Here is a 24,160-nt window from a genome sequence, read left to right on the forward strand (position 1 = left end):
AACCGTTTAATATTTACATCCCTACTAAGATTATCAGTAATATCAGCCAAAGTTGGTGGATAAATTCCGGGATCAGCAGCATTGAAGCGATTCACGCAATGAGGCCAGGTACAGCCCAATAGCAATGCAACAGGTAGATTAAGCATTCAAGGTTGAGGTCATCCTTAACCCACATTAATTCCTTTTAAACAAAGTTTTTATAGAGGAAATTTTCTGTGTTTTTCATACAGCTAGTGCTGGAGTGTTTTGGCGGTGCAAGGAAGGCAGCAGGGATGCACCCAACATCCCCTATGGCATGTGGGGATGGAGGGAGCAGGGATGTTTGGAGAAGGAGAGGCAGCAGGAGCTATCAGTCCTGCCTAAAAGTCCAGAAGGACAATGCCTGTATTGATGGGGCAAGGCAGGTCCCATGAAGTGTCACAACTGCTCAGCCAGGCCAGTCACTGCTTCTCAGCATGGAGAACTGGAAGAGCTTTGTCAAACCGAAGAGCTTCAAACAGATGCTAGAGAGCCATAAGCTCCAGTCTCTGGAACTTCTCACCCCAAGAAACCTCCGCCTCTACTCCCTGATTGAATCATGGAATATTAGGGTTGGAAGAGGCTTCAGGAGGTCATCTAGTCCAACCCTCTGCTCAAAGCAGGACCAACCCCAACTAAATCATCCCAGCCAGGGCTTTGTCAAGCCGGGCCTTAAAAAGCTCTAAGCATGGGAGATTCCACCACCTCCCTAGGTAACCCATTCTGGTGCTTCACCACCCTCCTAGTGAAACAGTGTTTCCTAATATCCAACCTACACCTCCCCCACCACAACTTGAGACCATTGCTCCTTGTTCTGTCATCTGCTACCACTGAGAACAGTCTAGAGCCATCCTCTTTGGAACCCCCCTTCAGGTAGTTGAAGGCTGCTATCAAATCCTCCCTCACTCTTCTCTTCTGCAAACTAAATAACCCCAGTTCCCTCAGCCTCTCCTTGTAAGACATGTGCCCCAGCCCCCGAATCATTTTTGTTGCCCTCCGCTGGACTCTCTCCAATTTGTCCACATCCATTCTGTAGTGGGGGGACCAAAACTGGACACAATACTCCAGGTGTGGCCTCACCAGTGCCGAACAGAGGGGAATAATCACGTCCCTTGATTTGCTGGCAATGCTCCTACTAATGCAGCCAATATGCCGTTGGCTGGCTGCCAACTAGACATCGAGCCATTGATCACTACCCCTTGAGCCCGACAATCTAGCCAGCTTTCTCTCTACCATATAGTCCATTCATCCAATCCATACTTCTTTAACTTGCTGGCAAGGATAGTGTGGGAGACTGTATAAAAAGCTTTGCTAAAGGCAAGATATATCACATCCACTGCTTTCCCTGTATCCACAGAGCCAGTTCTCTCATCATAGAAGGCAATCAGGTTGGTCAGGCATGACTTGCCCTTGGTGAATCCATGTTGACCGCTGCCGATCACCTTCTCCTCCTCCAAGTGCTTCAAAATGGATTCCTTGAGGACCTGCTACATGATTTTGCTGGGGACAAGGTTGATGGCAAAAGATCTTTAATCAATTTCTAACCACACAGTCTAAAGGGCAGTTCTCTTTCCTGAGGACAGCTTTTGGCTTTGTGACAGATATGGCAATTTCCTGCAATATCCTTGAAAAAACCTAACTGGATTAAATTTAGGTATCTGTGGAGTCCATAGTATGAAATGAAAACAATACATAGCTGCTATTAGCAAATATCCCCAATAGCCAGAGATGGGACACTAGATGGGGAGGGCTCCGAGTTATTACAGAAAATTCTTTCCCAGGTGTCTGGTGGGGGGGAGGGGAAGGATGGGGTCTTGCCCACATGCTCTGGGTCTAACTGCTCATTTGGGGTTGGAAGGACTTTTCCCCCAGGTAACACTGGCAAAGACCCTGAGGGCTTTGGCTTCCTCTGCAGCATGGGACACAGGTCACTTGCTGGTTTGAGCTAGAGTAAATGGTGGATTCTTCGTAACTTGAAGACTTTAAACCAAGATTTGAGGATGTCAGTATCTCAGCCAGAAGTGATGGGTCTATTACAGGAGTGGGTGGGGGAGGTTCTGTGGCCTGCAGTGCGCAGGACGTTGACTAGATGATCATGGTGGTCCCTTCTGGCCTTAAAGTCTATGCAGTATTGTGGGCCAGAATTTTATGTAACATCTCTCAGGGGGGAAAAGGATGTGAACCCAGGAAGTGTTATGGCAATCATGCTGTTTGTAAGCTTTTGCATTTAAAGCAAAGCACAGACTCTGTCCTGTTTAGGCAGTCTAGCTTGCTGTGGATATCACAATGTTGGCAGAGATCTGTGCAGGCTGGAAAAAACTTCAGTCAGGATGGACAGAGACATAGGTCTCTACCCAAGAGAGGTGACTGTTGAGGAGCTGGGAGGCTAGAGGCGGTGCCTTTCAGGGAACATGGAGAAGGAATACAAGTGGAGATGCCTTGATCTGTGATGGGCTTCAATCCCATTGGAACAAGAACCAAGAGATGACCACCTTTACTAGGGGGTAGCCTCACTTTTCACACGGCAAGCACAGCTCTCAATTGAATTACAACTGAACCAGGCTCTCGGTCTTGGAGAGGGAAGACAGAATCCCATCAAAATACACCTTAGCTTAGCAGTAAGTGCACTGAGCTGGGAACTGAGAAAACCTGAATTTAAATCTCATCTCTTCCACTCCCTGTTGCTTATACACTTCTGCACTTCACAGCCCTTAATACTGAGGAGGCTAGTATTAGCCACGCCATTTTACAAATCAAGGAACAGAAGTTGCACAAAATCACTTGTAGCAGAGCTAGGAACAGAACTGAGATCTCTGATATGGCAGACCCCATCTCAGCCACCCTGCTGCTCAGAAACAACCTGCCCAATCTGATGTACTTGACTATGTGGTCTGTAACTACTAGATAATTTCTTCCATGCCAGAGCCAGGAATACAATTACTAACATCTAATAATTAGAAATGAGGCAATCCCAATTCCTAGCATTTTACTGCTGTCTAGCAAATTGTTGAGTCACCTGCTGGTCAAATGCAGTTCACTTTCCTCTCGAGCAGAAGGTCCACACATGGTTACTCATGTATCTCCCTTACTGAGTGAGGGAGGCAACGTAATGACAGAGGATGTGGAAAAAACTAATGTACTCAGTGCTTTTTTTGCCTCTGTCTTCATGAACAAGGTCAGCTCCCAGACTACTGCCCTGGGCCGCACAGCATGGGGAGGAGGTGACCAGCCCTCTGTGAAGCAAGAAGTGGTTCGGGACTATTTAGAAAAGCTGGACGTGCACAGGTCCATGGGGCCAGATGAGTTGCATCCGAGAGTGCTAAAGGAGTTGGCGGATGTGATTGCAGAGCCATTGGCCATTATCTTTGAAAACTCATGGCGATCAGGGGAAGTCCCAGACGACTGAAAAAAGGCTAATGTAGTGCTCATCTTTAAAAAAGGGAAGAAGGAGGATCCTGGGAACTACAGGCCAGTCAGCCTCACCTCAGTCCCTGGAAAAATCATGGAGCAGGTCCTCAAGGAATCAATTCTGAAGCACTTAGAGGAGAGGAAAGTGACCAGGAACAGTCAGCATGGATTCACCAAGGGCAAGTCGTGCCTGACTAATCTAATTGCCTTTTATGACGAGATAACTGGCTCTGTGGATGGGGGGAAAGCGGTGGACGTGTTGTTCCTTGACTTTAGCAAAGCTTTTGACACAGTCTCCCACAGTATTTTTGCCAGCAAGTTAAAGAAGTATGGGCTGGATAAATGGACTATAAGGTGGATAGAAAGTTGGCTAGATTGTCGGGCTCAACGGGTAGTGATCAATGGCTCCATGTCTAGTTGGCAGCCGGTATCAAGTGGAGTGCCCCAAGGGTCGGTCCTGGGGCCGGTTTTGTTCAATATCTTCATAAATGATCTGGAGGATGGTGTGGATTGCACCCTCAGCAAGTTTGCAGACGACACTAAACTGGGAGGAGAGGTAAATACACTGGAGGGTAGGGATAGGATACAGACGGACCTAGACAAATTAGAGGATTGGGCCAAAAGAAATCTGATGAGGTTCAACAAGGACAAGTGTAGAGTCCTGCACTTACGACGGAAGAATCCCATGCACTGCTACAGACTAGGGACCGAATGGCTAGGCAGCAGTTCTGCAGAAAAGGAGCTAGGGGTTACAGTGGACAAGAAGCTGGATATGAGTCAACAGTGTGCCCTTGTTGCCAAGAAAGCCAATGGCATTTTGCGATATATATGTAGGGGCATTGCCAGCAGATCGATGTGATCATTCCCCTCTATTCAACATTGGTGAGGCCTCATCTGGAGTACTGTGTCCAGTTTTGGGCCCCACACTACAAGAAGGATGTGGAAAAATTGGAAAGAGTCCAGCGGAGGGCAACAAAAATGATTAGGGGACTGGAACACATGACTTACGAGGAGAGGCTGAGGGAACTGGGATTGTTTAGTCTGCGGAAGAGAAGAATGAGGGGGGATTTGATAGCTGCTTTCAACTATCTGAAAGGGGGTTCCAAAGAGGATGGCTCTAGACTGTTCTCAGTGGTAGCAGATGACAGAACAAGGAGTAATGGTCTCAAGTTGCAGTGGGGGAGATTTAGGTTGGATATTAGGAAAAACTTTTTCACTAGGAGGGTGGTGAAACACTGGAATGCGTTACCTAGGGAGGTGGTGCAATCTCCTTCCTTAGAAGTTTTTAAGGTCAGGCTTGACAAAGCCCTGGCTGGGATGATTTAATTGGGGATTGGTCCTGCTTTGAGCAGGGGGTTGGACTACATGACCTCCTGAGGTCCCTTCCAACCCTGATATTCTATGATCTCACAGAGTCACGTATCAGCTAGAGATCTGAAGGCCTAGGGTTCAAATGTTGCTGATAACATGTGAGGTGACCCTTTGGTTACACGACAGAATTCCTAATTTTCTAGTTTTCTTTTTTAAAAATGTGAAAAGAATTCTCACAGTATGAGACAATGTGCTCAAAAGCAAGAAAAAAAAGAATTATTCAATTAAAGTGCCTTGCACAAAAATATGTTCCTCACTATGGCCATCTGTCACATGTCAATGGCTTGTGTCACACCCAGGCAGACTTGAAAGGTAAGAAATTTGATAGCTTTAGGGTATCTCTGCACTGCAGTTGGGAGGTGCAATTCTCAGCTCAGGGAGACGTACATGACTAGATCCCTGCAGCCAGCATGCTAAAAATAGTAGGGTTGCAGTGGTGTGGGCTAATACATACCTAGGATCTTGAATGGGGCTGTATTCAGGTGGCTAGCCTGAGCTGCTGCCTGTCCACCACAGCCACACTTGTGTTTGGAGCACTGTAGCTCGGGCAGAGCTAGCATGTGTATGTCTACCCTAGCTGGGAATTACACCTCAAAGCTGCAGTGCAGATATAGCCTTAGTGAGATGGTAGCATCCTCCTTGAGGAGGATTTATGGCTTCAGTCCAGTTAACAATGGCCAACAGTGGCCATCTTTACGAGGGGAAGGTAGATGGTAATGAGTTTTAAGAATATGGAGAGTTTGAATGACAACAAATCAGGCATTTCCTAGCAGAACGGGTTCAAAAAAGTGAGATACTGAATTCTAAGGTTCCATTTTTAAATTAATTTTAGCAAACTAAATCAAGATTTAGTCAAAAATCCTGAAAACAAATAATCTTTACTCACCAGTGCAAGGTTAGTTTGGAGAAGACACATTCTTCAGAGAAAAAAGGCCAAAATCCCTACTTTAAGTGAAAAACACAACCTAACCTTAATACAGGAGGTATACTGGACCTTGAATTCTATAAACGAATCTCCTTTCTCCAGCTGTGACATGCCCAGAGCATGAGGCTGGCCAAACCTCTACCACGTGCCACAAGAGCCTCAAATTCTGCATTCCATAAAGACGGAATGCTGTGACCCCCAACACACTTGCTCTGGTTTTACAAATGGTCTCAGGGGATTTCAGAAGATGGCAGAAAATCATCATAGAATCATAGAATATCAGGGTTGGAAGAGACCTCAGGAGGTCATCTAGTCCAACCCCCTGCTCAAAGCAGGACCAACCCCAATTAAATCATCCCAGCCAGGGCTTTGTCAAGCCTGACCTTAAAAACTTCTAAGGAAGGAGATTGCACCACCTCCCTAGGTAACGCATTCCAGTGTTTCACCACCCTCCTAGTAAAAAAGTTTTTCCTAATATCCAACCTAAACCTCCCCCACGGCAACTTGAGACCATTACTCCTTGTTCTGTCATCTGCTACCACTGAGAGCAGTCTAGAGCCATCCTCTCTGGAACCCCCTTTCAGGTAGTTGAAAGCAGCTATCAAATCCCCCCTCATTCTTCTCTTCCGCAGACTAAACAATCCCAGTTCCCTCAGCCTCTCCTCATAAGTCATGTGTTCCAGTCCCCTAATCATTTTTGTTGCCCTCCGCTGGACTCTTTCCAATTTTTCCACATCCTTCTTGTAGTGTGGGGCCCAAAACTGGACACAGTACTCCAGATGAGGCCTCACCAATGTCGAATAGAGGGGAACGATCACGTCCCTCGATCTGCTGGCATAATAAATTCATAATACAGAACAGACAGTAAGAACGTGAATGGTAGCTGACAAACTAACCTTTTTATGCTCAATTTAGAATTGTCTATCGCATGAAACTGAAGGAAAGAAACATACAACTGAGACCAAAGGTCAACCCTCTCCATTAACCCCAAACCCAATAAAACCCAGCAAGGGTTAGTTAATGATTTGAGCAACAGCAATTACAGGGCTCTAATACTGGCTTTATTCAATCCTATCTAGGTTCGTATACTTTGTTCATCAGCTGATCACCTTTGAGACTCATCTGTCAAACACATTCACACTGACTTCCACTGTGTCCTTGGCTAAATCACAACCACAGTTGGCTGAAATTGGAAAGTTTGGGGGTTTTGATTGTTTTCATCCAAATTCAGAACAAAAACAAATTTACTAAAATTTTCTGACAAACCAGAGATGCCCAAAAGGTTCATTTCAGAAACACTGAAATGCTGTGCTCTTGAAAGGAAATGTGAAACTGACATCCTGGCAGCTGTGAAACTGACAAGAACATGAATTTCAATAAGTTGTTCCATTGCAGGGAGCCTGCCAGCCACAGAGACATGGCTTCATGAGTAAAATTGACAACCTTCCAGCAGGCTGAGCCCAGCAGCGCTGCCTCCTCACCAACCCCCCAGCTCTGGGAGCCAGAAAGGCACTGTGAGTCCCCCAGAGCTAAGGTTGCCCTGGGACTTTGTCTCTCTGTGCACAAGCAATAGATTGAGGCAGTGTGCTTGCTGATCTGCTTTTCCACACCCTGGAGCTAAAGGAAGCCGAGGAGGCAGAGCGTCAGGGCACACTGCTGTTTCAATGGAAGTTTAGCTAAATATGTAGCAGGTACAGTGAAACATTTCACTCACCAAAGCGACATTTTCTGATGAAACTAAGTTTTGTTGGAAAATTTTCACCAGCTATAGTCACCACCTCTCAGCTTCTGCTTCCAATATGTAAAACGGGATCATCAGCATTTACACTCATAACAGTGCTGCAGAGATTGTGGTTTGTAAAGCTCACTGAAGGTGATACCAAGAAGTAGAGGTGTAACTCTAACTTACCTGTTATTGTTCCGACAGTTCCGGCAATTGATGCACTCCGAGGGGTCGGTCTGAGGCACTGCTGTGTACATTCCACCACCCTGGAGGAAGAAGGGGAAAGAAACAACCCAAAATGAATGGCAACACAGGCATACAAGATGTAGTCTATGATAAATGGGCACAATGTACGTTAACCCCCAGGACTTCTCATTTAATTTTGAATCTTAATCACCTTATCAATCTTCAGATCTGTGTTTTGTAATGTGGCATGGGAATACTGAGCTTCTATTATACAAAGTCTAGCTGAGTTTTCTGCCAGCATTTGTGTCAGAGAAAAGTAAATAACTGTACCTTAGACAAGTATGTAGTAATTTCCCTGGCTTATTTTCAGTCTAATATGTCCAGGTTTAATTTAATAAACACACTGTAAATATGTTTATTTTTAACGCTGATGACAGACATGAAAGCAAATTCCTATTCATTAGAGGACTGTGCCCCGTTTGGGGTGACAGGGTGTTAAATATTCAGGGCTGATGTCACAACATAAACCCATCCCACTTTCCTGTAATTACTCTGATTAGATCAGTTTACTTCACTAAACAGACTTTTGAAACATTTTATATTTTTACAGATGGGGTAATTCCTTCGCCAGCAATGACTCTGGGGTGCGAGGGATTTTGTGTTGTTGGTTTTGGCTGAACAGGCCCATTGCAAACAAGTAAAATGGCCAGATTAACACATACCTCATTGTTAAATACTAGGCGGACACTGATGTGAGTCATTTGAAAATGGTACTGTGCTGTTGTGTTACAATTCTGCATTTTCTTAAGGGGCGCGAGTTTGGGAAAACTAATTCAACCTCTGAGTTTGAGTTAAGTTGCATAATTGCTTCTTTTCCAGTATTTCTTATTTTCGTATGTCTCTGCACCGGGTCTGGTCCTACATTTTGCAGACCTGTGGGACCACTCACACCATGTCTCTCCCCCAGGCCTCTTTTCTTCATTTTCCCCAAACACTGGAGCATTAAGAGGGATGCCAGTAAGAATGGGGATATAAAGTTCCTTTGCTCTGTATTGTGATTATGTAAGTCTCACTTGTTCTGTGCAGGAGTGGTCAGATGCGGACATCCTTGTCTCAACAACCTTCCACACCATTCCAAATGGGGAGATGAAAAGAAAGGCAGGTATTTACAAGGGACAGTCCTCTAGAAACACTACGTCCTGTGGCGCTCTCATGGGCCTACTCCACCCAGAACAGCGCAGGGATCTGAAGATCAGCCCCACATACGTGCACCTGGAACACAGGGTCCTATGTGGTTGTACACCATGTACATAAGCTTAGGGCAAGCCTTGCTCTGTGATTTCTACCTGGAAGAAGGGACCCCAAAATATTAGCCACAGAGTTCATAAGAAAGCCTGTCTGTATAGTATCTACAGTCCATGCAGCATCCAGATATCTGGAGAACCACATCTGTGTGCTTGTCTAAACCAAAATACCAAAGCTTTTGAGGATCCCCATTGCTAATGTTGGTTAGATAGCTTTACAACATAAGAAATCTTTTGGCCATGGTTGTTCTTTTAGGTAAAGGAAAAACTGCACCTTTGGTACTTAAATTGTGGCGCAAAAAGGAGACCATGTGATGAGATGAATAGTCCACGTTCCAACCTGGAGTTATCTGAAGTGGCAACTACTGTGTAAGTGGCAATTTGCTGTTGAATAAAATGAAGTACTTGTGTTCAATTACTAAAGCAAACAATCGTTCCATTTTTTCCCCTTTGGAAACAGCATTCATTACATAGACTTTTTGAACTTTTCCTGGGCAACGTTCACAGTTTTGAGTAGAACCAGTGATAAAAGTGGAGTAAGTCTGAAAGTAACCCACCTGTTTCCACAGACAATAATGAAATCATTATTCTCTCTTGGAAATGGAACACGTTTCAGAAAATTAAATATTTTTCCACAGCACACAAAGGCTGGATCACAGGTTAAGACCAGCTTTTGTTACTTCAAGAAATTAGTCTCAAAAGTTAAAAATAAGGGACTCAGTAAGGCAGACTTATTTATTATGTTGTTGTATTTCAAGACCGGAGGGAATTTTTCTTTTATGAGACCCCAGCTATGTGCATGCTGTGGTAAACTTAATAGCACAGCTTACAAATCACAGATCTGAAACAGGTGTGTGTGTGTTTGTGGGGAACAGTCAATTTGTGAAGCTGAAAACTCAGGAACCATCATTAAATCTGATAGAAAGACTGAGAAATACCATATATACAGTACAGTATCTCAATCCAGCATTGCACGAGTCTTAAAACTCTCAGACTAAAAACAAGGGTAAGAGGAGACTCCCCAGACTAAATACAGTTATTGGTGCCTCTAATCCTAATCTCCACAGGAAAGCCCTGAAGATGAAAGTATGAGAAACACCACGCCCAGCTACTTCCACTGGAACAAAGATGGGGTAACTGGTAGTTGTTAGCTCCAGCACAAAGACTTTAGTATTTCCACAACTGACTTGACTTGCTGGAGCTTCCTTTCACACCGTGAATAAAATTCCAAAGTCAAGATCAGGACCCTTACATCATATGTGAGTCAAAGCACTCTTACATTCACTAAATGATGGGGATGTTCATAATCCATGTGTGTCCTGGATAGAGAGTTGGTGTGCCCTGGGTAAAGGCCAGTCCCTCCAGTCAAGCCACCATTCATGATCCCATTAACTCCATTGGGAACCTTGTGATGGAGGTGTGGACAGCCATTACTGAGACTACCATTGCTGATGAAGTTTCCATGTATGCTGCCATTGACGCGGCTTGTGCCTGGTAAAGTAGCGTATTCGACCATTTGCCCATTGATATCTGCACCTTGGTAGAGGTAACCAGGAGGGTCATACTCTGCAAAGAGAGACCCACAGGGAAAAAATTAGAACACTTTGTTAGCATAATTTTGCTAAGGATTCAATGTATGATTAAAGAGTATTTTATTTTTCATCATACTTCTAAAACCAAAGTCAGATGAGTGTTTCAGAGATACAGAAGTGACTCATCTAACCCTTTTCAGGGTTTTTATAGTAGCCACAAATTGTAACATCTAAGTGCTTAATATGCAAATGTTTTCCATCTCTACAATAGCTATGTCCACACACTAATCCTCTTGGTCTGGAAAGAATTTAGCAGAAGATGTTGCTCTGTAAAAATAGGATTTTAAAACAGGATCATTTGCATGATCAACTCTATGGCAGAGACAATTTAACTTATTTTGGTCCTGCTCAGTTTCAAAGGAAGTTTTGCATAATTTGGGTTTGCTGGTGGGGAGTATGGATCATATTTAAAGCACCACAGACGGTACAGATAAAGCTAATTAAAGTACCAGAAACAGAGGGAGCTATTTAAAATGTCACATAAGATTCAGCTTGCTCAGAGTATTTGCTGGGAATAGAAGCGGATAGCTTTTGTATGGTGCTATAAACTAGTATTCCATAGTACTTCACAGTGCGTTTCTAGTCAGAAACTGGCAGGTTTCTGCTTATTAACAGCTGCTCCACAGCCTGTCGCCAGTACTACAATGAGCCTCAAAAAAAGTGCCACAAGATCTTTCCCTTTATCTGGAAAAATTAGAGCGAAGCAAAAAGAATGTTGGCTTTATACGGCAACCTAGAAAACCACTTACGCACATGCTTAAGTCTAAGCATGGGAGTACTGCCACTGAAGACAAAGGGACTATTAATATGCTTCAAGTTAGGCACATGTCTAAACATGTTGCCAGATCAGGGCCTCAATAACTTATCCAAAGAATGGCATCTTCAACAGTGCAGCAGAACACTGCAGCAATCTATACATGGCTCAATCCTCTAATGGGACTCAATGCAGAGAAACAGACACATTACTACTTTCACAAATTCCTTCATCACGCCATGTTCCTTTAGTAACACGTAAGTGAAGAGTTTCTATGACTAACCAAATACCAGTTTGACCATAACAGAGACTATGCATTTGGAGCATTCAATATAAAGCTCCATATTTATTGTCTAACTTTCATTACCATCATATTTTTTCATATTAAACTTGGACTGGGAGGAGAGGAAACCAAGAATAACTTACTCTGCATGGCGTTTTGCTGGCGATTCTTCCACAGACACATGGCAATGAAAACTATCAGAATAAGGACCATCACTCCAAGGACACAGCCCACAATCAGATATAGCATGTCACTGCTCCGAACAGGGCCATTTGATGGGCCAGCATTGCCTCCACCCCCACGATCAGGAGAATTAGGTGGTGTACTCAGGTCCTTCACTGGATATTCCGATGCTCCAGGTGTGCGTTTCACTGGTTGAAATACAGGAGACACACATGGTCTTGTGAACCCAACTTGGAATGAGAAGTCTGCAGAAATGTTATTCTACATGTGTTTATTTATCTGTTATTCAACTGTACAGTTATGAAGTGGAAATATCTACCATTGAATTTAGTATCCCAATGATTTGTAGACAGAAATTTTCAGCTCAAGATTTTTACATTAGCTGATGAGGTCAACTAACACTGGATGATAACTGTTTGTCTTAGAACATGCCTATTATCTACCTACTCATAACCCATGTATCTAAGCCAGGTTATACTTCAACAAGCAATTGAATGTAAGCATTGCTCGAGACGGCACTAGTTTCCAACCAGAAAGAATACAAATCTTTCCACTTCTGAGGTCAGGAAAAACCACAATATGCATTTCTGTCAACTAACCATTGCCAGACGCCTTACTTCTATCTGATGTGAACCCTGCTAACCTTTACTGTTTTCAAAACTGCATTCTTCAGGAAATGAACAACCAGGTAGAAATCTTACAAAATTCAAGATGACGTCAATATGACACCTGCACTACAGTGAAAGGCACCATTTCAACAATTATATATTTGCTGGCTGCGAAGTAAATACATACTGAATTGTAGCCACTCTGTGCTCCCCAAAACAATGTAAAGAATTATTGGTAATTAATTTTGCAGGACTAAATTTTTCCATCAGTGAATGTTACAACCAAGATTTTAAATGGGGGTTTGTACTGAACATTTTAAATATTGTATTTATAGCATTAGAATTTGTTTTGCTAAAGGTTAGCTCATGCTTAGGGAATCTAATAGAGAACAGTAAGACCAAGTTAGCTTTTGAGTGTTAACTACCTCTTTGAACCGAAATGACCAAAACAAGCCCCATTCAGTGTCTAGAGTCTCGTCAACATTCACCAAAAAGAAGGGGCCCAAAAGGCTGCTTGTGTGGGTGACCCCTTCCAGAGCCAAGTCAAGAAGGATCAAGGCTAGAGCATGGGGGCAGAGGCAATGCTTGCTCTCATTTGGGGTTATTGCTTACAGCCCCAGATTGCCTTGATTTGGTCCTAAAAGAGGTCATAAGAACACAAGAATGGCCATACTGGGTCAGACCAAAGGTCCATCTAGCCCAGTATCCCGTCTTCCCACAGTGGCCAATGCCAGGTGCCCCAGAGGGAACGAACAGAACAGATAATCATCAAGTGATCCATCCTGTCGCCCATTCCCAGCTTCTGGCAAACAGAGGCTAGGGATACTTCAGAGCATGGTTCTGCAATCACTTAAAGGAAATGTCAATATGAATATTTGACAGCAGGTTGTCCCCCCAGTGTAGTCTTAAAATCTTGAGGAATTACAGAGCTGTTGATGACTAAGACAGACTCTGGGTAGGATATATTCCACCAGATGTAGGTGGTCTGAGAGATTGCAGCTCCCAGCCCTGCCCTGTAAGGTAATAGGTATTGCACGGTAAGTTTGACGTGCATGCTTGTAGACTCTTTTCAGAAGTAGTGCATTTGAAGCTGTATTTTACTTTTAGTGTCAGCATATTCCCTCTGCAACATAACTTGATTTTAAAGATTAATTTGCTTAAGAAACCAAAGTGACTGTGATCGTTAATTTCTTTTGCAAATAATTACTCTGACATTTTCAGAGAACAGTATTCCTATCTTCTTGCCAGAGGCAGGTAGAATTGATGTGAGTGGCAGCCAACTTATTCATCATGAATTAAGAATTTGAACAAGTCCTGAAGAGACAGTGTAGGCAGAAGTACGTTATCTCCAGTAACCAACTAAGCTACAGCAAGATGGTGTCCGGCTAAGGAAAGACCACCAACGTCGGATGAACTGGGACTGTCAATACATCCAAAAGGTCTACACATCTTTGCAAACTATCTTTCCTGGAGACAAACACGTTGGTCTCTCCAGTCAGAAAACCTCAGCAATAGTAAATAAAAACAATCCTCCAAACATAATTATAGCAGATGGCATCAATTTTTAAAAATAATTAAATGAGAGGGTCAGCGAGTAATTTTCTTCTCAGGCTTTACATTTGACATTAGCTCTCAGACAAGCAAAAGTGTCCTCACTCACCTTTTGTCTCGCACATCATGACGTTGCTGTACTCACTTTCACCTCCCTCATTATAGCACTGCATTTTAATATCGTAAGAGGTTTCTGGCTGCAGGTGGCTTATCAAGTGCCACTGCTTTGTACCTAGAAAGAAAAATGAAACGAGATTTGTTTTGTTTGATATGAGACAGATGTGAGAGTGTGCGTGGGAGAGAAAATGTCTGAGTCATGGAAGAAAATATAGCGTCATGCCCTTTTCACTACGCAAAAGTACAATGCTGGGGTGTCACAGGCTTGCTTAGTGAGCACAGAAAGCATTATCTTTAAAAGTTATATCTTGTACTTTTAAACAGAGCAGGTGGAAAATCTTCAGGCAACGTTTTTCTGTTGGAAATGTCAGAATCCTTTGGTTTTGTTCTGCTTCTGAATGAAATAAATCTAAAAATCATGGCATTTCCTATGAAATGGAAATTCTGGTTGACACACAAGTCTAATTTTAAAGACAAACTAATCTTGATTTCTTTCACTTGGAATTACTCTTTCCATCCTGAAAGACTCTTAAGCACTTTGCAAGCTACCTACATATACACAGGAATCTCTTCATCCATCATTCACATGCATGCCTTTAGGGTGGAATGTGCCAGCTGTTTAACAACGTACAATGTTCAGGGCAAGTAGTGAGGCAGACTACTGTATCAAACTGAAACAGGAGAAATTTAGGTAGACAGAATGTAATTATTCTCACATTAGAATTTGGCCAGAGTGCTGTGATAATACCCTGACTCTTTCAAGAGTACCATGGGATCTTCAGTGACCACAAATGCAAGGTCCCAGTTAAAATTCAAGTCACCCAATATTTTCACAGGAAGGAGTCATCTAAAGTCGATGTTATGACCTCTCCTATCTCAGTTAGTAGAAGCCACAAATAATTTAATTTATACCTCGTGAAACATACTAGGGAACACTCTCAGATAACAGGCCTGTCTTTCTCACTCTCCCAGTCTCTGGGGGCATGGACTCCAATCCAAGCAAGCTTTCCTAATAGAATGATTTTGTTAACTCTGGCTGCTAGCCAACCTTTCATTTAGACACCCTCCTGAAGTACAGAGCACTTCAGTATAAATCACTCTCCGTTTTTATTTTCACGGACTTGTGACAAATTTTAATAAACAGGGACCCTTTTTTGAGAGTTTAATTAACTGTTTGAGCACTTCTAATCCCTCTTGGAAAATACCACCTTGAACTGTTTCCACTGTTTCTAAGAAACTGTCATACCACCTACTGATTTAAGTATTAATTAAAAAAATAAAGCCCACTTGGCTGGAAGGGCTGTGCCATCAAGATTCCATTCTAACTCAACAGAATTAAAGCTGCAGTCCAATTCCCACTGTGTGGCACTAAAAATACCCTGTAAAGGAGGGTGGTTTTCACTCTACTACATGAGGAAGGCTCTTTTAAACTGCTTTCTTTCAGTGCTCTAAGTGGTGAGCTACTATGAAACACAACTTTCACTTCACACACACTAAAATGAATAGATGCCCCAAATAATAACTTGTATTTAAATATTGGTTGATGCTGGAGTTGGCTTATTCCTAAAGCACATTTTTCCAAAGCTTTTTACTTCTGTCTCCTCTCTCCCTCCACCCCCAAACATTCCTTTCAGTAATTACTGTACCAGGTTTTAGGTTTCTGCTTCAAACCATTAGAGGAACTGGAATCTGTACAGACACTTTAACTGTGCTCTCCCTGCACCATTAGGAAGCGAAAACATTTAAACAAGACATCAGACTACATTTAGGGTTAACATTCAATCTCCAAGATCGAAGCAACGGGGAAAAATTCAGCCCATATAAGCAGGAAAGGGCAGGTTTAATTTTGCTTTTGCTGAAAGATACAAATATTGGAGAGCCATATGATGCAAACACACAAACATTTTTATAAAATTGCTTGTGGCGACTTTTATAGAGGAAAAACCTTCTGTAAGCTTTGGACTCTGTCTCAGAAGACAAGACTTAGCAGGAAATGTTCATGAAAGCTTAAGGCAACTCGTTAACTAACACAACCATCACAACAGCTTTTCCACACTAGTAAAAGAGTCTTTGCAAGATAAAATCTGCTGTCAAAACACTGATTTAAGAGTAACAGAGGGAAGACTGTGATTAGGCCAATGTAGCCATTTGTACGGGTTAACCAAAAGGCCTGGCACCTAAGTTAAGGATCACATGTTTCTCTATACTTCAATGTAAAAAAGAATCCAGTCACATTTGAATTGAAAATAGCTTTCACTATTTTACAGAAACGTGGTAAGAAAGCTTTAATGTTTCAAGTTGCCACCATGTGAATTTCAGTTGCAGGCTCTGGGACAGCTGAGCAGCTGCTAGTGGTTTCAGACTGCCACAAACATTTCAGTATGCATAAACTTGAAAATCAGGAATAAGCAAATTTCACAGCACAGTGGAGGCACACTTAAACAACTGCCCTGTGCGCAACGTTCATAAACACACAAGTTCTGTGTCACAGAAGGCTAAAATATGTTTACAGACAAAGATACTGACTGCATAAGCTTTGAAGCGACCCTCTGAGCACAAAAACTAGATATTTAACAGTCCTACTGTCTGAAAAAGCGTACATCACACCTTACAGTATTGTGCAGGCTATAGTCAAAGAAGGAAGAATTTGCAAAACAAGGGCCCGATCCTGCCTCAACTGAAGTCAATTGCAAAAAAACCCATTACCTTCAATGGGGCAAGATGAGGCCGCTACATTTATTTAGGCCAGATGATTGAGAGGGTGTTAAAAAATGTAAAATGTGACTACTTCTTCCATGAAAATGATGATCTAAAAGTTCCCAGCAAAACAACCCACTGGCTTACAATATCTGTTATCAATGTGTTCAAAAAGCAAAGCGGGAATTACGCTAAACTGTCAAATTAGCTAACATTTACTGAATGTGGCAATATCTTGGGCTCAGAGAAGCTCCCCTATAAACAAAGAGTAAAAAATTAAGCACCTACTAACAAGTAACTGGAGAGGGCTTCCCAATTTGCAACAGCAAATGGTTGTTACTTACTGTAGCTGGAGGTTCTTTGAGATGCATGGTCCCGATCTGTATTCCACACATGGGTGTGCAGGGGTGCCATGCACCGGAGTCCAGAATTTCTTCGAAGCAGTGTCCGTTGATCCAAACATGCGCAGTAACTCTCCTCGTGCTCCTGACCAAGCACGTAAAAGGCACTGCGGGACGACACCTCTCCAGTTCCTCCTCTCGCTGCACTCCAACTGGACCCAGAGCAGAGGGGGTGGGGGGCAGGCAGTGGAACACAGATAGGGACCACATATCTCAAAGAACCCCCAGTTACAGTGCGCAAGCTCCATTTCTTCTTTGAGTGACGGTCCCGACGTGTATTCCACACATGGGTGACTGTCAAGCAGTGTCGACTGGAGGAAGGTGCAAGGAAACTGGTAGCAGAGATGTCTGTAGTGCTGCCGTTCCTACGGCGGCATCTGCCATTGCTGCTTGAGTTAGAGCATAGTGTGATGCGAAAGTAGGGCTGGAACTCCAAGCTACCACTCTGCAGATGTGCTGCAGCGGACTGCCCAATAAGGATGCTGTGCAGGCAGGTTGTGCTCTATGGAGCGAGCTGTGATATGCCCAGGAGACGGAAGCTTTGCTATTTTGTAGCAGTCTAAGATGCTTCCCGAAACCCATTTAGAAATCCTTTGTGAGGATATGGCTTGTCCCCATGACCTTTCTGCCAAGACAAAAGAGAGTCTCAGATTTTCTAACAGGTTTGGTTTTCAGCACGTGGAATGCCAGGGTGCGCCTGATGTCAATGGAGTGAAATCTCTCCTCCTTGGAAGAAGCGTAGGATTTCGGGCAGGAAACATAAGTATCGTTTGACTGATGTGCAACTCGGATACAACCTTGGGGAGGAATTTGGGATGTAACCAAAGGGAAACCTTCTCCATGTGCAATACTGTATAAGGAGGGTCTGCCATCACGGCTCCCAGCTTACTAAACCTTCTTGTCAAAGTAATGGCTATGAAGATGGCTTCATGGACAGATAAGTCATGGCACATGTCACCAGAGGTTAGAAGGGTGGGCCTGTGAATGTTGAAAGGATACGGTTAAGGTATCATTGAGGCGTAGGTTTAATGTCTGGTGAGAAGGTCCTGATCAAGACCTCCATAAATCAAACTGTGGTCAGGTGTGTGAAGATAGACCATCCTTGCACCAGTGGGAGGAAGGCATTAACTGCTGGTAGGTGTACTCGCAGTGAACTGAGGGCTTTAAGAAGAGAAGACAGTCTAGGATAACTGAAATGCCTACAGTATCAAGTGAATGCTGGTGGTGATGTGCCCAGGCCAAAAATCGCTGCCATTTAGCCAGGTATCCGAGCCTAGTAGAATCCTTCCTGCTTTGGGTCAGGATTTCCTGAACAGGGAAGTCTTGGATAGTATTTTGGCCCTCCCTTGGGAATCCCAAAGAACGGAGCCACGAGTCCTTTCGCATGACCAGTCCTGTGGCCAAAGATCTGGATGCTATACCTGTGGCATTTACCGCACCCTGGGAAGCCACCTTTCCTACCAACCTCCCCTTGCCCAGAGAAGACTGGGACTGGGCTTGGTGTTCCATAGGGACTTTATCTTTAAATTCTGTGAGCCAGGTATAGGTGTTAAAATCATATTTGGCTAACAAAGCTTGGTAATTAGCTATACAAAATTGGAGGCCTGCAGAGGAGAAAACCTTCCTACCCAGGAGGTCCAATCTCTTTGACCCTTTATCTGCCGAAATAGATTTTTTGTTAGCGTGGCTGAACTCTCTCTGTAGCTGTCTGTACCACCAATGAATTAGGCGCAGGATGGGAAAACATGAAATCACCACCCTTTGGCTGGCACAGAACATCTTTTGGCTCTTTTTGGCATAGGGGCACAAATTACTGGTGTGTGCTAGACTGCTCTGGCCAGTTCTAATATGGCTTCATTGATTGGAAGGGCCATCCTGGTTGGTTCCTGTGGTTGCAAAAATGTCCAGGAGCCAACGTTAAGGATTCCTGGACCTCGTCTAGCAGGATTTGGAGATCATTAGTGATCCTTTGCCACAACTCCTGATGTTGCTGATAGTCATCTGGCAGAGAGCGCAATGAAGGGGTGCTGGCCTCCTCCAGGGATAATGAGGAGGCCCCCCCATCGGAAGCATTTTTGGTTCTTCCTCCTCATACATTGAGGGGACCGGCTGATGGGAGGCAGAGAAGCGGAATGACTCCTGAGAGGTGTCTAGGGCACCTGCCACAGCGGTCCCTAAATGCATTGGCACCTATGGGAATCAATATCGGGGTCCCTTGGAGGGGGAGGGGTCATAACTGGAGGGATAATAATGCCTCAGCTGCGTCAGGTCTCCCGTACCCTCACAGAGATACTGGTGCAGCTATATCCTCTGACTCCTTCGATTTCAAGCATGGTTCTGTTGGTCTCTGATGGTACCATCAATACCGATGTGCTCCTGCCCGATGGATGGAGATGGGACCTCTCCTGAGACAATGGTAACGGCTCCTCCACCGGGATAAGGATATCTGTCAGGAGGGCAGGGCCCGAAAGGAGTGGAGATTGTGGTCAGGGGAGGAAGATATCCTCCAGTGTTAAAAGTCTCCGTACGGCCCAGAGTCCGAGGAGTTCCAGTACAAGACACCTGAAGGACCCATTTAATCTGATGCAGCCAGATGGTCTTTGGATAGACAAGGCGGTAGCAACGACGAATCTGGGACTTGAACTCACAGACGGGACTGGAGAGTGATTATCTTTCCACCCCCGCTACTGCTGTCACTGCCAGATCACTCTTTTTCTGCACCTTACTCTCCAACCTGTGGGTTGAGCTGGTTCCGTGGGTTCCATATGCAACACTTCTCCTGACCTTGACCAGTTCGGGGAGGAAACACATTTTTTCTGGACAGTCTGCTGCAGGGATCTATCCTTATGCCCATGCGAGTGTCTCTTACTCTCACGGGGAGCCCTGTGTGACGAGTCCTTGGGCTTCGATGTTAAGGGCTCTGCTCCGAGGGTCATGTTTGGAGGGCCTTTGCTGGTTGGTGGAGGCCAATGTATAGTGGGGGCTCCTGGGCCCAGGTCGGAGTGGAGCCTCATAACTTCTTCCAGCAAGAACATTTTCAGTCAGAGCTTATGGGGCTCTCTAGGTCTGGGTAGGAAGGATTTACAGATACTGCACTTCGCAGAAACATGCATCATCCAGGCAGTGCAGGCCAGTGATACTCATCGCTGATGGAGAAGGAGCGAGGGCAGAAGATGCCGTTCTTGAATCCATGGACCCTGCACCTAGTCCCGTAACCAGGGCGGGGTGGCAGGGGAGTATTCTATTCTATACGAAACACTAAATAGAATTTCTAAGCTAAGAGATAAACTATTTATAACTAAATTTTTACAGGTTCTGCAACAGCAAAGGAGGACACGATTCTGACTCGGGCCATGCAGTGGTAAGGAGGAACTGGAGAGGCATTCACCTGCATTGCCAATTATACCCTCGGTCGGGAGCACAAAGAGAGTTACTGGGCACATGCAGGCCAACGGGCACTGCTTTGAAGGAATTCCAGACTTGGGTGCAAGGTGTGCATACGCACCCACATGTGAAATACACATCGGGACCATCATTCGAAGAAGAACTGCGGGTTTATTTATCTTAGAAAACTTGCACCAGTGAAACTAAATCTAAAATCCATTTAATTACACGAGTGAAAACCCCTAACTGTTAGATGCATGTAAACTGGTTTAAAATCTCATTTTTGCCAGTTTATTTTATTTTAGTAAATTAGTGGATTAAGATAAACTGGTTTAAACGCATCTGCATTTAGGGCTTGCAATGATGCAGCCGGAACAATTTAAAAGTGGAATTTAAATTTATTAAGTTTGAACTATGGATGGAAGAAACAAGTTCATGCGGGAGCAGAATTTGGAGCTAAAAAGTTAAGATCTCTACTGCTGGTGAATATATTATTTAGAAAAAAGAAAAGGAGGACTTGTGGCACCTTAGAGACTAACCAATTTATTTGAGCATAAGCTTTCGTGAGCTACAGCTCACTTCACTGGATCCAATGAAGTGAGCTGTAGCTCACGAAAGCTCATGCTCAAATAAATTTGTTAGTCTCTAAGGTGCCACAAGTCCTCCTTTTCTTTTTGCGAATACAGACTAACACGGCTGCTACTCTGAAACCTGATATTATTTAGACTGAATTCGTTTCAGTAAAGTAGTTCAGATTTGTGTAAACACAGCCATTACGGTTACATAATGGTCTTCCCCAACAAATATCTGGCATACTGCCTCTGATAATGCATACGCCACATCATACCTTCCACAATCTCTCTCTTGTAATCACTATCATTGTCACTGTCAGTTGGCCGGTAATAGATATAAAATCCTTGGATGGGGGTATTATTGTTGCTTGAAGTAATATACTGGAAAAGAGAATACAAATAATACATTAAAGGATAAATCCATTTAAAATTAAAATATTTGATTACGTTTCAAGTCATGACAGAAATAAATTTACTTCATTCAGGAAGAGACCAGAAGTATTTTCAAGAAAGAGTGGTCTTAAATAAGATAGAAGTAGAAGAAACCACTGTAGTTCAGATGATGTAACAGTTTCCATTCTAATCCCGTGCGGTCAGTCACCAGTTGCTGTCTGAAACTTCCATTTTGGCTGAGAATTTTTGAATGGTGGTCTCTGCACAAAGGCGAAGTTCTTAGTGTTTTTGACCTAGCGGTTCACAAGGAGAATGAAAAATACACACCCTTCCCATTGAAGAAAGAAGAGAAAAAAAAAACTTGCAATCTTTTTCTGAACGGCCAAATCCTTGGCATGCTGGACGTGCTGGGGGGTAGGAGCTGATTGGCGGGGACCACCGGTAGGCGGGAGGCACTGGGTGATCAGTGGGGGCTGCCAGTGGTGCTGAGCACCCTCTTTTTTTTTCCCCCCTGTGAGTGCTCCAGCCCAAGAGCACCCATGGAGTTGGCACCTATGCTTAAGAAAATTATATTTGATTTGACAAAGCAATAAGCCTTTCAAAATCAAACTGAGTGGCACAGATTTTTTTAATCAGGTTTCATGGTGAGAACTGAAGGATCTACTTTGCATGTATATGGAGCTAAATTAACGGCACTGTGAAAAATCTAGTCAAACATACTGCGGTGAATGCAGACATGGGACTGGGGAAAGCCCCGCTGAAGGGCTGAGGACGGACTCCTGCAGTTCTGAAGAGCCCAGAAGGGGTCCACAGCAGGGAGCTCTGGACACCTTCCTAGTCCCATTTTGAAAAAGGGATATTACTCTCATTTGAAGATTTTATTTTAAGTCAAAGATATACTGGACCATTATGACCAAAAAAAGAAAAAAGAAAAACAATTACAAGAATTATATAATTTCAGACATAGTATGTAGTCATGCAGCTGAAGGCTGCTGTAAGGCACAGGGGGCAGAGTTAAGGTTGTCTATGCAACTTTAACTTGGGTTAAATTGACTGGCTTGGGCTACGCTTAAAACTGGTATCAGCATAGCTACGTCAATCAGAGGTGTGAAAAAACCCACGTCCAACCAGCATGGCTATGGTGACAAAAACCCCAGTGCAGATGCAGCTATGGCAATAAAAGAGTGCTTCTGTCGACATAGCTAATGTTGTTCCTATACCAGCAGAAAAACTCCTTCTATCGTGTAGGCTGCCTCTACACTAGGAAGCTATGCCGGCACTGATCCTGTAGTGCAGATGCAGTTGGTATTTCCTAACCTTTGAGTTCAAACTTACTCTTATGTAGTCCTAAGACATTTTAGACTAAGTTTCTTCAGTTTATTACTGATATTTTCCTCTTTCAAGGTTGAATTGTTCAGGCAAATTGCAGAACTGGGAATTCTGTGGTGTTTAGAAATTACCCTCATGGTGCACCACGATTGCATACATAAGTGTGCAAAAGCAAAAAACTAATGATACAGTGGATTTCAATAAGGACTTCAAAGTATTTGCTTATGAAAGACAGAGTTACAGGGGAAAGGAGGGGAATGTTTCTGCAATATGGAATTTTTATTGGATACACTTCCTCTTCAGATGCAGCCTATTGAAAATTCTCAACAGAGAATATGATTTTGAGGCTTGGTTAAGACTTTTTAGCGTGTGAATAATACAACAGTGGATTCTTTTCAAGGACTCATGTAAACTAAAACAGGATTTATTATCAAATAACACTTTTGAGCTGTTCGGAGGAGTTAAAGTTGCTGTTATTCAACATCCACTACAAGACAGTACCAGAAGTACAGCAACAATTCAGGTTTCTAGATTTTAAATATTACAATACAGGAAAAGAATTAGTAGATTGATATGGTTCATGGGATATCAACCATGAATCTCTTAAGAATACCACTCACTACTGAGGAAAACAACTACATTGCTAACTTGAGTGTGTTGTTCTTGATCCTTCACTTTTAAAAGATTTCTAACTGCCAAATCAGTAAGAATTAGTCTATAGAAGGGGAAGAGAGCAGAAAAGTGTACTCACAGTCCATTTTAACATGATCTGAGTGTCGCTGACTGCCTCAGTGTAGGCAATGTGAGGTCCTGTGATCGGACGGTTGGAAAAACGGTTGGTAAAGCCAGCAACTTGATATGGTCGAGATGGTGAGCTTCGTGGACTATCCCCGTAATTGTTAACAGCAATCACACGGAATTTGTATGTTGCTCCTTTCAAAGGCAAAAGATAAAATTAGGGATTAAGATAAAAATACCCAAGCACTAGAAAAAGGGCTCAAATAATTAAAAAAAAATCTGAGATAAGACACTGTCATAGTGGAATTAGTTCTAAATTGATTTCTTGAGATTCAAAAAGAAAATCACTTGCAATGAAAGATGTCTCTCTAGTGGTTTTAGATGCTTAACTGTGACAGAACCTGCTCATACAATGGTGAAAAGCTAGTCAAATAATTGGGCTGGAAAGAAATTTTCATCCATGGGAAAGGCAAGGAAATGCTATTTTTCCCCTCCTAGAGCAAGGATGTCCAATTAAGATTATGAGATTGTATCCCACAAGACCAGCTGCATGCATTTCTAGAAATCATGGACAATGGTCCTCCTTTGTCTATTTCTGAAGTTCCCCTGAACTTCTGTCTCAG

General features: G+C 43.4%; 1 protein-coding gene across 6 annotated transcripts in view; it reads right to left on the reverse strand.

Moving 5' to 3' along the window:
* CDON (cell adhesion associated, oncogene regulated) overlaps positions 1 to 24,160 on the reverse strand; it is a 98,885-nt gene that overhangs the window by 13,328 nt on the left and 61,397 nt on the right. For all 6 annotated transcript variants that reach the window (XM_073320627.1, XM_073320629.1, XM_073320631.1 and 3 more), the window contains 6 exons: positions 23,551 to 23,732; positions 21,353 to 21,458; positions 14,016 to 14,138; positions 11,708 to 11,935; positions 10,215 to 10,501; positions 7,632 to 7,711 (listed from right to left, as the gene is read on the reverse strand). In XM_073320627.1, coding sequence (XP_073176728.1) covers positions 7,632 to 7,711; positions 10,215 to 10,501; positions 11,708 to 11,935; positions 14,016 to 14,138; positions 21,353 to 21,458; positions 23,551 to 23,732 — 1,006 coding nt within the window. The remainder of the gene's footprint in view (positions 1 to 7,631; positions 7,712 to 10,214; positions 10,502 to 11,707; positions 11,936 to 14,015; positions 14,139 to 21,352; positions 21,459 to 23,550; positions 23,733 to 24,160) is intronic.

The sequence above is a fragment of the Lepidochelys kempii genome, chromosome 22 (assembly GCF_965140265.1).
Source record: "Lepidochelys kempii isolate rLepKem1 chromosome 22, rLepKem1.hap2, whole genome shotgun sequence".
NCBI classification, from domain to species: domain Eukaryota; kingdom Metazoa; phylum Chordata; order Testudines; family Cheloniidae; genus Lepidochelys; species Lepidochelys kempii.